The 15,490-nt window shown below is 44.6% G+C and overlaps 2 protein-coding genes across 2 annotated transcripts; both read left to right on the top strand.

The window, feature by feature from the left end:
• Positions 1 to 142: 142 nt before the first annotated feature.
• On the top strand, positions 143 to 1,105 carry LOC123354530 (olfactory receptor 52K1-like). Its single transcript, XM_044996671.1, has one exon. It carries the CDS (start codon positions 143 to 145, stop codon positions 1,103 to 1,105), a length of 963 nt encoding a protein of 320 aa, XP_044852606.1.
• Positions 1,106 to 13,244: 12,139 nt separating this feature from the next.
• On the top strand, positions 13,245 to 14,383 carry LOC123348758 (olfactory receptor 52K1-like). The gene has a single exon (XM_044986395.1). The coding sequence runs from the start codon at positions 13,384 to 13,386 to the stop codon at positions 14,344 to 14,346; it is 963 nt and encodes a 320-aa protein (XP_044842330.1). The 5' UTR covers positions 13,245 to 13,383; the 3' UTR covers positions 14,347 to 14,383.
• Positions 14,384 to 15,490: the final 1,107 nt, after the last annotated feature.

Raw genomic sequence — 15,490 nt, 5'->3', positions numbered from 1 at the left:
GACTGATGAACTCAACAAAAGGTCAATCCACTTCTTCCAGAGCTGAGACTGGACCCTAGTATGTATTTCATTCACAGGGTCTGTTCATTCCATGTGTTATGTTTTATTGAAAGGAAAGACATTGATATGAGACTTGCAAAAGATGCCACAACAAGATAACCTGTCAAGTTCCAACGGCACAGGCTCTGATCCATCAGTGTTCTTCCTGATGGGCATCCCAGGGATGGAAGCTCTGCACCTCTGGATCTCCATCCCCTTCTGCTCAGTGTTCACCGTGGCCCTTCTAGGAAACTGCATCCTCCTGTATGTTATCAAGACAGAGCCCTCCCTACACAAGCCCATGTTTTATTTCCTCGCCATGCTGGCCGTGATCGATCTGGTTTTATCCACAACCACCGTGCCGAAAATACTGAGCATCTTCTGGTTTAATTCCAGGGAGATCAGCTTTAATGCCTGCCTGGTGCAGATGTTTTTCCTTCACTCGTTCGCCATCATGCAGTCTGCTGTGTTGCTGGCCATGGCCTTCGACAGGTACGTGGCCATCTGCAATCCCCTCAGGTACACCACCATCCTGACCAATTCAGTGATAGCAAAGATCGGGCTGGTGGCTTTGGCCCGGGCTGTTCTGCTAATGGTCCCCATGCCCTTCCTCCTCAGGATGCTGCCCTTCTGCCGGTCCCATGTCATCTCCCATTGCTGCTGTGAGCACATGGCTGTGGTGAAGCTGGCCTGTGCCGACACCAGGTTTAATAACGTCTATGGGATCATCATAACTCTCTTCATCATGGGGCTGGATCTGATGTTCATCTTCCTATCGTATGTCAAGATCCTAAGGGCTGTCTTAAGACTGGTGTCCAAGGAAGAGCAGCTCAAGGCTTTAAGCACCTGTGGCTCCCACCTTTGCGCCATCTTAGTGGTCTACACACCAGTGGTTCTCTCCTCAATAATACACAGGTTCGGGCGCCATGTCACCCCACACGTACACATCCTGCTGGCCAGTTTCTACCTCCTCTTTCCTCCCATGATGAACCCCATCGTGTACAGTATGAAAACCAAACAGATTCGTGACCGGGTGCTTCTCCTGTTCCGTGGGAAAAGCTTCTAGGCTGACCAGAAATGGGCTGCTGAGTGACCAGGAAGCAGAGGATGCAGGAGAGGTTTTCTGAGTAACTTAGACAGCGTTCCTGTCGGTGCTTTGTGTACACTGGAATGGGTACTCCACCTTCTCTTTACAGAGAGCAATACACCATTCCCTACATGAGCTTAGCGCTGCTGACCAGAAGGTGATCTTGGCCATGACCTTGTCCTGTAACACTGCTAATAAAGATGAGTGTGAAGGATCCTTGCACCTTCTCTTGCTGTGCTGGAACATCTGGGGTTTATTACTTATATACCCAGCCACAGCCACGGACGTGCATGCTGCAGGAACAAATGCAGTTGTGGTGTTCAAATATTTGAGAGTCTATCCCAAGTTGTTTTACACTACCACACAGCAGCACAGTACACCAGGTCAAGAGAGGGAGACAAGAAAGGGTGTATCTGCTTCAAAGAGCAATTCAAAACTCCCCAAATCCTTACCAGAGTGATCTCAGGCACAAAGTATTCAAGGTTCACTTTCTGATACTGACAATAAATAAATGAAACAGAATGTTGTCTCCGTGTGGAGGGGGAGTCAATAAAATACTCTGGAAAAAGTCTTGCTCTACTTTGCTATCACCTTTGTTCCTGATACCTAATATATGCTGGACAGTATATAGCTATATATCTATCATAAAGATAGAGGGAAGAGTAGCGTAAAATCCCTCCTTGCCAGCTGTGCTGCATCGCCTTACCTGTAAGGGGTAAAGTAGTTCAAATAACCGAGCTGGCACCTGACCAAAAGGATCCATAAGGAAAGAAGATATTTTCAAATCTGAGGGGGGGAGGTTTTGTTTGTACTCTTTCTTTGTTGTTCCCTCTCTGGACTGAGAAAGAATCCAAGTAGGTATGACATCTCCTGAAAATGTACCTGAAATATGCCATCTATAATCACAGAAATTGTGAGTAGGGCAAGGAAGTGCATTAGGTTATCTTTTGTTTAAACTTGTGAATTTTCCTATGCTACAGAGATAGTTTTATTCCTGTTTTTGTAACTGTGAAGCTGAGCCAGAGAGGACTCCTCTGTGTTTTAAATCTTTTTATTTACCCTGTAAAGTTACCTTCCATCCTGATTTTGTAGGTGTGATTCTTTTATTTTTTTCCTTATAAATAAAGTTCTTCTTTTAAAAACCTGATTGATTTTCAGTGTCCTGAAGACAAAGGGTCTGGTCTGTACTCACATTGCTAAGGCAGTTGGTTGGTATATTATTCTCAAGCCTCCCCAGGAAAGGGAGTGAAGGGGCTTGAAGGGCAATATTTTGGGGGAATAAGGATTCCAAGTGACCCTTCTCTGAATTTTTGTGTAAATCACTTGGTGGTGGCAGCAATACCATCAAAGGATAAGGAAAGGACTTTGTGCCTTGGAGAAGATTTTAACCTAAGCTGTCAAGTATCAGAAGGGTCGCCATGTTAGTCTGGATCTGTAAAAGCAGCAAAGAGTCTTGTGGCACCTTATAGACGAACAGACGTTTTGGAGAATGAGCTTTCATGGGTGATGACATGTGATGACATGCATCCGACGAAGAGGGTATTCACCGACGAAAGCTCGTGCTCCAAGACGTCTGTTCATCTATAAGGTGCCACAAGACTCTTTGCTGCTTTAACCTAAGCTGGTGGAACCTGGGAGGCAGTGACCATGAGATGGTTGAGTTCAGGATCCTGATACAAGGAAGAAAGGAGAGCAGTAGAACAGAGACCCTGGACTTCAGAAAAGCAGACTTCAACTCCCTCAGGGAACTGATGGGCAAGGTCCCCTGGGAGAATAACATGACGGGGAAAGGAGTCGAGGAAAGCTGGCTGTATATTAAAGAATCCTTATTGAGGTTGCAGGAACAAACCATCCCGATGTGTAGGAAGAAAAGTAAATATGGCAGGCGACCAGCTTGGCTTAACGGTGAAATCCTTGCTCATCTTAAACACAAAAAAAACAGCTTACAAGAAGTGGAAGATTGGACAAATAACCAGGGAGCAGTATAAAAGTATTGCTCAGGCATGCAGGAGTGAAATTAGGAAGGCCAAATCACACTTGGAGTTGCAGCTAGCCGGAGATGTTAGGAGTAACAAGAAGGGTTTCTTCAGGTATGTTAGCAACAAGAAGAAAGTCAAGGAAATTGTGGGCCCCTTGCTGAATGAGGGAGGGAACCTAGTGACAGAGGATGTGGAGAAAGCTAGTGTACTCAATGCTTTTTTTGCCTCTGTCTTCACAGACAAGGTCAGCTCCCAGACAGCTGCACTCTGCAGCACAGTATGGGGAGGAGGTGACCACTCTCTGTGGAGAAAGAAGTAGTTCGGGACTATTTAGAAAAGCTGGACGAGCACAAGTCCATGGGGCCGGATGCGCTGCATCCGAGGGTGCTAAAGGAGTTGGCTGATGAGATTGCAGAGCCATTGGCCATTATCTTTGAAAAATCATGGCGATCGGGGGAGGTCCCGGATGACTGGAAAAAAGCTAATGTAGTGCCCATCTTTAAAAAAGGGAAGAAGGAAGATCCAGGGAACTACAGGCCAGTCAGTCTCACCTCAGTCCCTGGAAAAATCATGGAACAGGTCCTCAAGGAATCAATTCTGAACCACTTCAAGGAGGGGAAAGTGATCAGGAACAGTCAGCATGGATTCACCAAGGGCAAGTCATGCCTGACTAACCTAATTGCCTTCTATGATGAGATAACCGACTCTGTGGATGAGGAGAAAGCAGCGGGTGTGCTATTTCTGGACTTTAGCAAAGCCTATGATACAGTCTCCCACACTATTCTTGCCAGCAAGTTAAAGAAGTATGGGCTGGATGAATGGACGGTAAGGTGGATAGAAAACTGGCTAGATGGTCGGGCTCAATGGGTAGTGATCAATGGTTCCATGTCTAGTTGGCAGCTGGTATCAACTGGAGTGCCCCAAGGGTCGGTGCTGGGGCCGGTTTTGTTCAATATCTTCATTAACGATCTGGAGGATGGTGTGGACTGCACCCTTAGCAAGTTAGCAGATGACACTAAACTGGGAGGAGTGGTTGATACGCTGGAGGGTAGGGATAGGATACAGAGGAACCTAGACAAATTAGAGGATTGGGCCAAAAGAAATATGATGAGGTTCAACAAGGACAAGTGCAGAGTCCTGCACTTAGGACGGAAGAATCCCATGCACTGTTACAGACTAGGGACGGAATGGCTGGGCAGCAGTTCTGCAGAAAAGGACCTAGGGGTTACGGTGGATGAAAAGCTGAATATGAGTCAACAGTGTGCCCTTGTTGCCAAGAAGGCTAATGGCATTTTGGGTTGTATAAGGAGGGGCATTTCCAGCAGATCGAGGGCCGTGATCATTCCCCTCTACTCAGCACTGGTGAGGCCTCATTTGGAGTACTGTGTCCAATTTTGGGCCCCACATTACAAGAAGGATGTGGATAAATTGGAGAGAGTCCAGCAGAGGGCAACAAAAATGATTAGGGGGCTGGAGCACATGACTTATGAGGAGAGGCTGAGGGAACTGGGATTGTTTAGCCTGCAGAAGAGAAGAATGAGGGGGGATTTGATAGCTGCTTTCAACTACCTGAAATTGTTCCAAAGAGGATGGATCTAGACTGTTCTCAGTGATAGAAGATGACAGAACAAGGAGTAATGGTCTCAAGTTGCAGAGGGGGAGGTTTAGGTTGGACATTAGGAAAAACTTTTTCACTAGTAGGGTGGTGAAGCACTGGAATGGGTTACCTAGGGAGGTGGTGGAATCTCCTTCCTTAGAGGTTTTTAAGGTCAGGCTTGACCAAAGCCCTGGCTGGGATGATTTAGTTGGGTTTGGTCCTGCTTTGAGCAGGGTGTTGGACTAGATGACCTCCTGAGGTCCCTTCCAACCCTTAGATTCTATGATTCTATAAGTTGAGGGGGTCTTTCCTGCGGGTCCCCACATCTGTACCCCAGAGTTCAGACTGGGGAGGAACCCTGACAAGTTCAAAAAAGAACTAGATGAGTTAATGGAGGACAGGTCCATCAATGGCTATTAGCCAGGACGGGCAGATGGTGCACCTAACCTCCATTTGCTAGAAGCTGGGAATGGATGAGAGGGGCTGGATCACTTGATGATTCCCTGCTCTGTGCATTCCCTCTGGGGCACCTGGCATTGGAAAACACCCAGCCGTCAGGAGCTCGAGGTGGGGCCGGGACTGCCCCACTCCTTCATGTGAGTTTCCTCTTGACTCAGAACCAGCCTTGGGCTTGGTCACATGGTGCCGCCGGGCCCCTTCCCTGTGCGGCAGCTGGACAGAGCCGAGCCAGTCAAGTGACCTCAGAGTCCAGGTGAACTGCAAGCTGCACACCATGGAGAGAGGCAGGAGCTACAAGGTAATGGCGGGACCTGCCGGCGGGGGGGCGTGATTCAACCTATTTAGGGGGTGGCCAAACCTTTACATTGTGCCCCCCACTATCAGTGGATGCAGGTTGATAGTGCCCCCTCCCGCCTCGCCCACGGGGCCGGCAGCCCGTCGTCCCCTCAGACTGACCAAACGGGAAATCAGGCCAGGGGCTGTGAGCACCAGCCTGGCCTCCCCGGACTGCCTCGCGTCCATCAGGGGAGGGCAGCACAGGGCGTGCACAGCCCCTCACGGCCGGGGACAGGGATAAGGGGGAGGGCGTGACCCTCAAAAGTTTGGGGACCACTGATTTAGCGATTTCTTTCAAATATTCTATGTAAGGCAGAAATCACCTGAATTCACATTTATAGCTGTCTTTTGCACATAATATAAAAGAACTAGTAAACACGTTTAGAAGCAAAGTAGAAGCAGTAAAACTACATTCCGGGATCTGTGTAAGCAGACAGGGAAATTGTAGACGTTTTACAGTGAGAGAGGTGTCATCTTAGCCACACGCGTTAGATTGGCATTCAGTCACTGGTTAAAGCCAGAGGTTTTCTTAAGAATTTATTGAACTAGCTTAAATCTTCATTTCATAAAACAAGCAAGTAAAAGTGCTCACGTGGGGTATAGCCCTGGAGAGGAGAGACTAGACAGTAGCATTTATATGAATCCTAGGCAGAGAGCCTGGAAGCAAGTGAACTTAGATTTCAAACACTCTGATGCACAGAGATACTAGAAGGGTTCAGTAAGGTGGCTTGTTTAAATATTTTCTGAATCTTTTCTCTCCTGCTTCCTCTTAGAGACTTTTTTCTTTGGATTTTTTCTTGTTGATTTTTCCCTCTAATATAAAATACAAATTATTTGACGACTGCATTTTACTCTTTATTTCTGGAAATAGGACACAGCTCAGGCTCATATTATTTTTGCCCTTACACCAGGCCCCTCTTAACAGCTCGAGTCACAGCCCCCACCAAATCTACCTTTATAGTGACCCAAGTGTATCAACTCCCACATGGGGAATTAAGTCAGCAGGGTGTCATTAGAAGACATAAATTCTGTCACCCAGTTGATCCCCGCTGAGCGCAGAGTCCTGCTGTTTGTGTGTGACTTCAGCATGTGCTGTGAGGGAAGAAGACGCAGCCAGGGTTCAGGTGAGCTGGGGCAGTTTATATTAAAGCTAATCAGGATCTTTCTAAATAGGAGATTTTTAAAGGAAATGGAAAGCTTTGAGCCCAATTTACTGTCAGTCACACTGGGGTAATACTGGAATGATTCATGGTTAACACCTCTATACGTGAGACAAGAGTGATTATGGTCATTTAGAAGAGAACTATTTAATTCCATCAAAAAACAAAAAAACTATGCGAAGAAACTACTGAGTATTCAAAAAATCAGCGATGTTTGGGTTACACATACAGAGCCATAGTTCTCTCCCTTTGTACAATTGCCTTGTGAGAGACTATTGTGTGTCTGTGTTATCATGGGCGATTTCTGTCTGGGGGACGTATGTTTTTGCAGAGAGACAAGTAATGATTAGGACAGGGCAGTCCTATAAAACGATCTTGATCACTTGCTAACCTGAGCTCACTTGAACAACGTGCAGATGATTACAACTAAATGTGAGGTCCCATATCAAGGAACCAGAACCATAGATCACACTTACAGGATGGGGGGTGTAAAAGTAAAATGAATTCTATTGTAAAAATAAGAATGAATTAAAGAAATGTTGTATGTACCTTTAAGCAGAAATAAAAAATGTTAAAATACAGGTGCCAGGAAAAAAAACATTAGGCATAAACAAGGGTGCTAATGGCGAAACATTAACAGAAGATCAATAATAGTAAAAAAATAAAATATGCATGCCTAGACCAGGTAAACATATCAGATTCTGCTTCCTTTGTTATCTTGTTAAGTGCTCGCCCTTTTATCTGTATAAATAAAATAGTTTGTGTCTTGCATGGTGCTCACATTATCTGGGTGTTATTAGCAAAGCGCTGTGCTAATAAAACAGAGTGGTCTGACAAACTGTGAGTCCTGAGTCTAACTTTAACAATTTGGAGGTTCCACCGAGATGGCAACCGTCTTCACTGGGGCTGTGTGATTCCTGACCATTTCTGTAGGACGACTGTGGCAGCCGGCACCTGGGCATTTGGCCCGAGCGGTCCTCCACCAGAACGGAAATGCGCATGACCACAGTAAAATCTGCTCCATTGAACCTGTTGGTTCCCACTCTGTTCTAGTAGGGATCCTGGGTTCTGACATCAGGAATCTGGTCAGGTAATTATTTCTGTGTTTTGTCCGGACTAAGGACTGTCCTGTCTCTGTGTCTATCCGTTCTCCTGTGGAGTGTTTGAATCTGGTTGCCGTCTCCGTCTGGGGATTGCCCGACCAAGGGGTTCCTGTCCCTGCGGTATGAGTGAGTGGAATCTGCACAATTGCAGCCGCACCGCACTTTGGGTAAAACCCTTGGTGTGAAAGCAAGGGCAATTGAGGCAGTAGCCTGTGGGCTCCTTTTGTGTGTTGCACCGGGCATCGCTCTGATGAACCCGGATTTCCTTCTTGTGCGATTGGTGTGTGAAGTCCTCCTGTATGGGTAACCAGACGTCTAAGTCAGGGCAGTTCCCTAAACAAACGCTGGCTCATTTTTTGTATTTTAGGAAGTGTAAGGGACTCCTGTAAATTTCTGGAAAAATGGTCTAGGCTAATTCAGGGGGATCCCAAACCTCAATGGCCACTGTTAAAATCTTGAAACAAAGACCGAGTGGACGTCTTAAAGGACAAACTCGGCCAACCTAAAACTAAATTGGCTAAAGGAGAGGTTAATTGTTTCATGCAGTGGTGGGAAGAGGCAAATCGTAGGTGGACAAAATCAAAACTCGCCTTTCTCTAATATTCAAATAATAAGTTAAAAGCTTTATTAAAAGCCTCCTCTCCCACCACCAGACCGAGCGCTCCCCTATACCCAGTTCTGAAAAAAACCCACTCCGGATCAATCCAGCCCCCTTCACACGTATCCGGGTGGAGTTCCTCTGGTCGGCGTCCACTGGCTCCCTTGACGCCTTCGAGGAGCAGTGGGCGCTGTCCGGGGTTCTCTGCTCGGTGACCCCATCAGGCTCCCTTCTTCTGACCCTTTGACCACATGCCTGTCCCTGTCCTTTTATTAGTTGTCCCCCGAAATTAGTGGGTTTCTGAGGTCCTGTAGCTCCTCCCCTTAGGCTGGGGGTGGGGGGGATCCTTTAGCATTGGGTGGGCTTCCGCCCGCCCGGTTTCCCGGAAACCCAATAGATACTCCCATCTCATTTTAAAAAGGACAAAAATCCCCTTGTTCTGTTCCACTTTCTTGTCTGCCTCAGAAACTGATTCTTTAGTGTTCCACTACCAATTCAGCAAGGGGCAGGGGCCTCCTCAACTAGCCCCCACCCTTCCTGGTCCCTTTCCTTAAAGATTTCTTTCAAAATTGTGAAGTGACCACAATATCACTCACAAACGGTTCATTGGAAAAAAAGCAGTATCGAGCCCAGAAAAGCGGCCAAGCAACAGATAAAGAAACTGAAAAACAGGTTGGAAGCCCTAAGGGCATAGTGTCAGGAGTAAAAAAAGCAGTAAGTGCAGGCAGGAACCCCTGGAATAATACTGAAAATGGTGAAATCTGAGGTGATAAAGGTGTCATTTTAAAAGATAAACAAGTAATTTAAAAAAAAAAGTAAAAAGTTAACTCTACAAAGGCTGGAAAAAATTAAACAGTTAAACTTTGTAAAAAATGTTTAAAAGAACCATGTGAAAAAGAAAGAATTCTTGGTTTCTTTGCAGCCATTCTAAAAAAAATGGGCCCTTTTCCAAAAAAAATGCCTGTATAATTTAATTTCATCCTGCTAGCCATCCTTTTTAAATAGCAAAAAAAAATAACCCTCTGGGACTATAAAATTCTGTTTTCCCATATGCATTACAAATTGGGCCCTCTCGAACTCTTTGTTTTAAAATTTAGGTAGTAAAAATCAGAATTCTCTATTGTGTCTATGTTAAGTAAATTAAAAAAACATTAAAGGCCTGGGTCTCAATATAAATTGTCTTGGTTATTAATTGTAAAACTTAGCAAGGTTTAATTTGCAATGCCTTTTTGCTCAATATAAAATACTACTGTTTGTATTCTTAATCTGTTTGTGTAAACAAAAAATGTATGCATCAGAAAAAGATAAGGTGTGAAGGCCATTGTTATAGCCAGAGTAAAAAAAAAAGTAGTAAAAAAATTAAAAAAACATCAAAAAATCATCAGGCACTGCTTACTAGCAAGACGGCTGTTAAACTGTCTGGCATCGCAAAGTAAATACATGCTTCGCAGTGTAAAAACGCACCACCCCCAGCAAATCAATTATCACTTCAGGACCACGCAGAGTCAATTTTAACTGCAAAAAAAAAAGTAAAAAAACAGCCTACAATATCTTACAATCTACATTCTCCTAAGGGTTACCAGAAGCAAACAACAACCTAAAGCAAGGTCCAAAAAAAAGCAGTAGCAAGCCTAGCGCCTGCTGCCTGCTGAACGTAAAACCGTAACTACAGTTTCCTCAGTTAAGGCTGTCAAAACCAAGAGGGCCCTGCCTCCAACATGAGCCTCTGGTGGCACCTGTTCCTTGGCTGCTGGTGTCTTAAGGTCTGGAAAGTCCACAATAACAATTCTTTTATCCAGCAGCAAGTGTAAATAGCTCAGAACCTTATTTTTTCTAAATGCTGGGTCTGCAGCCACATCCCAGCCCACTCTCAAACTGGTGTTCCTGCCCTGGCTATCCCACTCAGTTCCCCAGACCTCACTAAAAAACCTTGTCCGTTTAACGCAATATGAAACAGAAATAACACCTGAAAAAAGGCTATTGGCATTTGCTTTATCCCACTTGGGAAAGTAATACACCAGGCAAAAAGGCTCCTATGGTTACAAGCAGTAGTTAAAATAATGGCAAATAAAACTAAAAAAAGTTTAAAAGCTTTGTCCAAAAAAACAGTGGCAATCCAACAGGTGGCCCTCCAAAACCGTCAGGCATTAAACATAGTGCTGGCGGCCAAAAAAAAAAAACCCCGTGCTCTCATTAAAAAACAGTGTTGTGTGTTTATACCTAACAATACCAAGAAGGTAATAAATCGTTCTAGCCACTTAAAATAAATCTCATATCTTCCCCATAAAAAGCCAAGTTCTTTATAAAAGTGGCTAAGTAACCTGTTCAATTTCTCTAGCATAAAAAAACTGGTTGTTTCAGAAAGCCCTGACTATCCTGTTTAAAATCCTAATAATTTTTGTATGTTTTCAGTTAGTCTCCTGTTGTATCCAAAATCGGGTAAGGCATGCCACCCAGGTAACTGCCCCAAAACAAAGTGCTAATATAATAATTATAAATATTGCTAATAAACAAAAAAATAAAAAACGGTTAATATGGAAAACCCAGTAAAACGTTGGTCGTGGCATAAGCTTGACCAAAAGGAGGGATTGTAAAAGTAAAATGAAAAGAAATGTTGTATGTACCTTTAAGCAGAAATAAAAAATGTTAAAATACAGGTGCCAGAAAAAAAAACATTAGGCATAAACAAGGGTGCTAATGGCGAAATATTAACAGAAGATCAATAATAGTTAGTAAAAAAATAAAATATGCATGCCTAGCCCAGGTAAACTTATCAGATTCTGCTTCCTTTGTTATCTTGTTAAGTGCTCGCCCTTTTATCTGTATGAATAAAATAGTTTGTGTCTTGCATGGTGCTCACATTATCTGGGTGTTATTAGCAAAGCGCTGTGCTAATAAAACAAAGTGGTTTAACAAACTGTGAGTCCTAAGTCTAACTTTAACAGGGGCAATGTTTTAGCAAGGACTGACTCAAAAAAGAGCTGGGAGTCATGATGTAAAGCAGGCTGTACATGAGATCCCAGTGCAGTGTTGTGATGGAGAGAACAAATGCCCTTCTTGAATGTATAAGCAGGGGAATATGGAGTGGAAATAGAGAGGTGTACAGCTTGGAGAGACCATCTCTGGACAGAGTTTCCAGGTCTGGTGTCCTCACTTCAAAAAGGTTGTTGACAGATTGAAAAGGGTTCAGAAAAGAGCAACAAGAATGATTTCAGAGCTGGAGAACGTGGCTTATAGCCAGAGACTGAAGAAGCTCAGTCTATTTAGTTTATCCGAGAAAAAGTTAAGAAGTGACTTGATCACAGTCTCCAAGTCCATAGATGGGAAGAGATTTCTGACTGTAGAAGGTTCTTTAATCTAGCAGACAAAGGCAGAATGAGATCCAATGGCTGGGACCTGAGATTGGACAAATTTAGGCTAGAAACAAGGTGCACATTTAAAGAGGAAGATGAACTAACCTTTGGAACAACTTAGCTAGGGGTGTGGTTGGTCACCATCACCTGAAGTCTTTAAATCAAGACTTGACGCCTTTCTCAGCGATACGGTCTCACTCCACGAGACGTTATGGGCTAGATGCAGAACTCACCTGATGAAATTCTGTGCCCTTTTTAATTCAGGAGGTCAGAGCATGTGATCAGAATGGTCCCTTCTTGCCTGAAAATCTATGACTCCATAATTATTTGATCACAATTTTTTCTCAGTTAATGAAATAATTAATAATTTTTTCAACAACCTTCGATCAATATGGGCTGTAGCAGCTTGTAATATTTTTTCCCTTTGTGAAAATAGTCTCTGCATCTCTGTTGATTTGGACTTTTTATATCATAAACGTTCTTCTCTCCAAAGTGTGTTTGTGACTTTTCTTAAGAACCTTTGGTGAAGGACCATGTCAAAGGATTTCTGAAAGTCCAAATACATTATAGTTACTGGATCACTCTTGTCCACATGTTTGTTGACCTCCTCAAAGAATTCTCCTAGATTGGTGAGGGATGATTTCCCTTTACAAAAGCCAGGCTGACTCTTCCCCATCAAATCTTGTTCATCTATATGTCTGGTAATTCTGTTCTTTACTATCGTTTCAACCTATTTGCCTGATTCCGAAGTTAGGCTCACTGAGCTGTAATTCCCAGGATCACCTCTGGAGCCTTTTCTAAAAATCGACATCACATTTGCTATCTGCCAGTCATCTGGTATGGGGGTGATTTAAGTGATAGGTCACATACCACAGTTAGTAGTTCTGCAATTTGATATTTGAGCTCCTTCAGAACTCTTGGGTGAATCTCATCTGGTCCTGTGACTTATTACTGTTTAATTTATTAGTTTGTTCCAAAATTTCTTCTTCTGACACCTGGGACAGTCCCTCAGATTTGTCACCTAAAAAGAACAGCTCAGTTATCCCAGAAGTCAGTGGGGAGTTCTCCCCCTGACTTCAATGGGAGCAGGATAAGACTCATAGGCTCTTTGGGGATGTCTACGCAGCGAGCGGCAGGTAGTCTCACAGCTCGGGTCGACAGACGCAGGCTCGTGCTTCTCGGGGTACCACGCTAAGAATAGCTGTGTAGATGCTGAGGCTCCGGTTCTGAAGCTGGTGGGCATGTTCCCCAATGTACTACATGCATCCAGGCTGAATGCCCAGAATGTGCTGCTGAATGTACCAGGTACATCTTGCTACATGCAGCTTAACATGCCAGGTATTCCTAAGCTGAAAGCAAGTGCTCTGCAGCCAGATATACTAGGTACTTCACGGCAGAATGCACACCAGGTAGGATACTTGTAACCAAGTGGGGTTCATTACTCGGGACTTGTAATGACATTCTAAAAACTCTAAATGATTTTGCACAGAAAAATTTAAGGGTTTGTATGATTAGTGTTATTGCAACATGACTGATGAACTCAACAAAAAGTCAATACACTTCTTCCAGAGCTGAGATTGGCCCCATTGTATGTATTTAATTTACAGGTTCTCTTCATTCCATGTGTTACGTTTTATTGAAAGGAAAGAAATTGATGTGAGCCTCACAAAAGATGCCACAACAAAACAACCTGCCAGGTTCCAACAGCACAGGCATTGATCCTTCAGTGTTCTTCCTGAGAGGCATCCCAGGGCTGGAAGCTCTGCACCTCTGGATCTCCATCCCCTTCTGCTCAGTGTTCAGCGTGGCCCTTCTAGGAAACTGCACCCTCTTGTATGTTATCAAGACAGAGCCCTCCCTACACAAGCCCATGTTCTATTTCCTCACCATGCTGGCCGTGATCGACCTGGTTTTATCCACAACCACCATGCCGAAAATACTGAGCATCTTCTGGTTTAATTCCAGGGAGATCAGCTTTAATGCCTGCCTGGTGCAGATGTTTTTCCTTCACTCGTTCTCTATCATGCAGTCTGCTGTGTTGCTGGCCATGGCCTTCGACAGGTACGTGGCCATCTGCAATCCCCTCAGGTACACCACCATCCTGACCAATTCAGTGATAGCAAAGATCGGGCTGGTGGCTTTGGCCCGGGCTGTTCTGCTAGTGATCCCTCTGCCCTTCCTCCTCAGAAAGCTGCCCTACTGCGGGTCCCACGTCATCTCCCATTGCTACTGTGAGCACATGGCCGTAGTCAATCTGGCCTGTGCCAACACCAGGTTCAATAACTTGTATGGGATCATTGTAGCTCTCTTCATCGTGGGGCTGGATCTGATGTTCATCTCCCTATCATATGTCAAGATCCTAAGGGCTGTCTTAAGCCTGGCATCCAAGAAAGAGCAGCTCAAGGCTTTCAGCACCTGTGGCTCCCACCTTTGCGCCATCTTAGTGGTCTACACACCAGTGGTCCTCTCCTCAATAATTCACAGGTTCGGCCACCAAGTCGCCCCACATGTACACATCCTGATGGCCAATTTCTACCTCCTCTTTCCTCCCATGATGAACCCCATCGTGTACAGTGTGAAAACCAAACAGATTCGTGCCCGGGTGCTTCTCTTGGTCCGAGGGAAAAGCTTCTAGGCTGAGCAGGTGGGGGCTGCTGAGTGATCAGGAAGCAGAGGATGCAGGATAAGTTTTCTGAGTAATGTAGACAGCATTCCTGTGGCTTTGTGTACGCTGGGATGGGAACTCCATCTCTGACTCACAGGGAGCAATACACCATCCCCTACACGAGCTTAGCACTGCCGTCCGAAAGGTGATCTTGGCCATGACATTGTCCTCACTTGGCCCCATGTGCTTAGCGGTGGTAACAAAGATGAGTGTGAAGGATCCTTGCACCTTTTTTGCTGTGCTGGAACATCTGAGCTTTATTACTGATACACCTGCACACAGCCACGGACATGCCATCGATTCCCATCACTCCAAAAATCCACAAACTGGAACACTTTTATCCTGCATACAGTGAGCAGGGCGATCTTGCTGAATATCTGACTACCTTTGCAAGACTTTGTGTAATATATGAAATCCCTCATGATAAGAGAGTTCCTACCCTCATTACGAAATTAACTGGTAAAGCTCGAAATGTATTCAATGGAATGCCTATTCAAGATGCTTTAGATACAGTTTTATGAAGTTTTCAGATTATCCCCAAAACATATAGAATTAAATTTAGGAATCTTAAGAGGGATGAGTAATGGAGAACATGTAAACAAAATGAAAGATTTGTTGGGAAAATGGGAGCAGGGTAAAGAGTTGGTATGTTTTGAAGGACTGCTTGATCTTGTTGCTCAAAAACATTTCTCGAGCATATGTAAGGCTGAAATAAAGCAGTGTCTATGGGACAGAGATGTAAAGACTGTGGATGAGATGGCTTTTTTAGCTGATGTCTTTGAACAGGCTGAGGAGTATGCTGAGGGGAGGCCACAGAAAGAAAGAGGGGTTTGAAGCTGGTAGGAAGGGGCGATCACATTTTATCCCTAGCAAGAGGGAGGGTGGCTGGGAGGCTGGGTACTCACCTCCTCAGAATCATTCTTCTAACCCTCATCCCAAATCTTCTGTAAAAGCAGAAGAGCCCAAAAAGTGCTATCAATGTAATTCCACTGACTCCCCTGAGGAATAAATGCCCTGTGCTAGGAGGAAGCAATCAACCAATAACTCATGTTAGTTCTTCTGTCCTCACACAGAAACCCCCCAAGCAATTGAAACCCCAAAAAGGGAGCTGGAT

The sequence above is a fragment of the Mauremys mutica genome, chromosome 1 (assembly GCF_020497125.1).
Source record: "Mauremys mutica isolate MM-2020 ecotype Southern chromosome 1, ASM2049712v1, whole genome shotgun sequence".
Lineage (NCBI taxonomy): Eukaryota > Metazoa > Chordata > Testudines > Geoemydidae > Mauremys > Mauremys mutica.
This window is presented reverse-complemented; position numbering and strand designations above follow the sequence as displayed.

Coding starts and splice junctions, on each gene's coding strand:
- LOC123354530 (XM_044996671.1), top strand. CDS start 143: ATGCCACAACAAGATAACCTGTCAAGTTCCAACGGCACAGGCTCTGAT.
- LOC123348758 (XM_044986395.1), top strand. CDS start 13,384: ATGCCACAACAAAACAACCTGCCAGGTTCCAACAGCACAGGCATTGAT.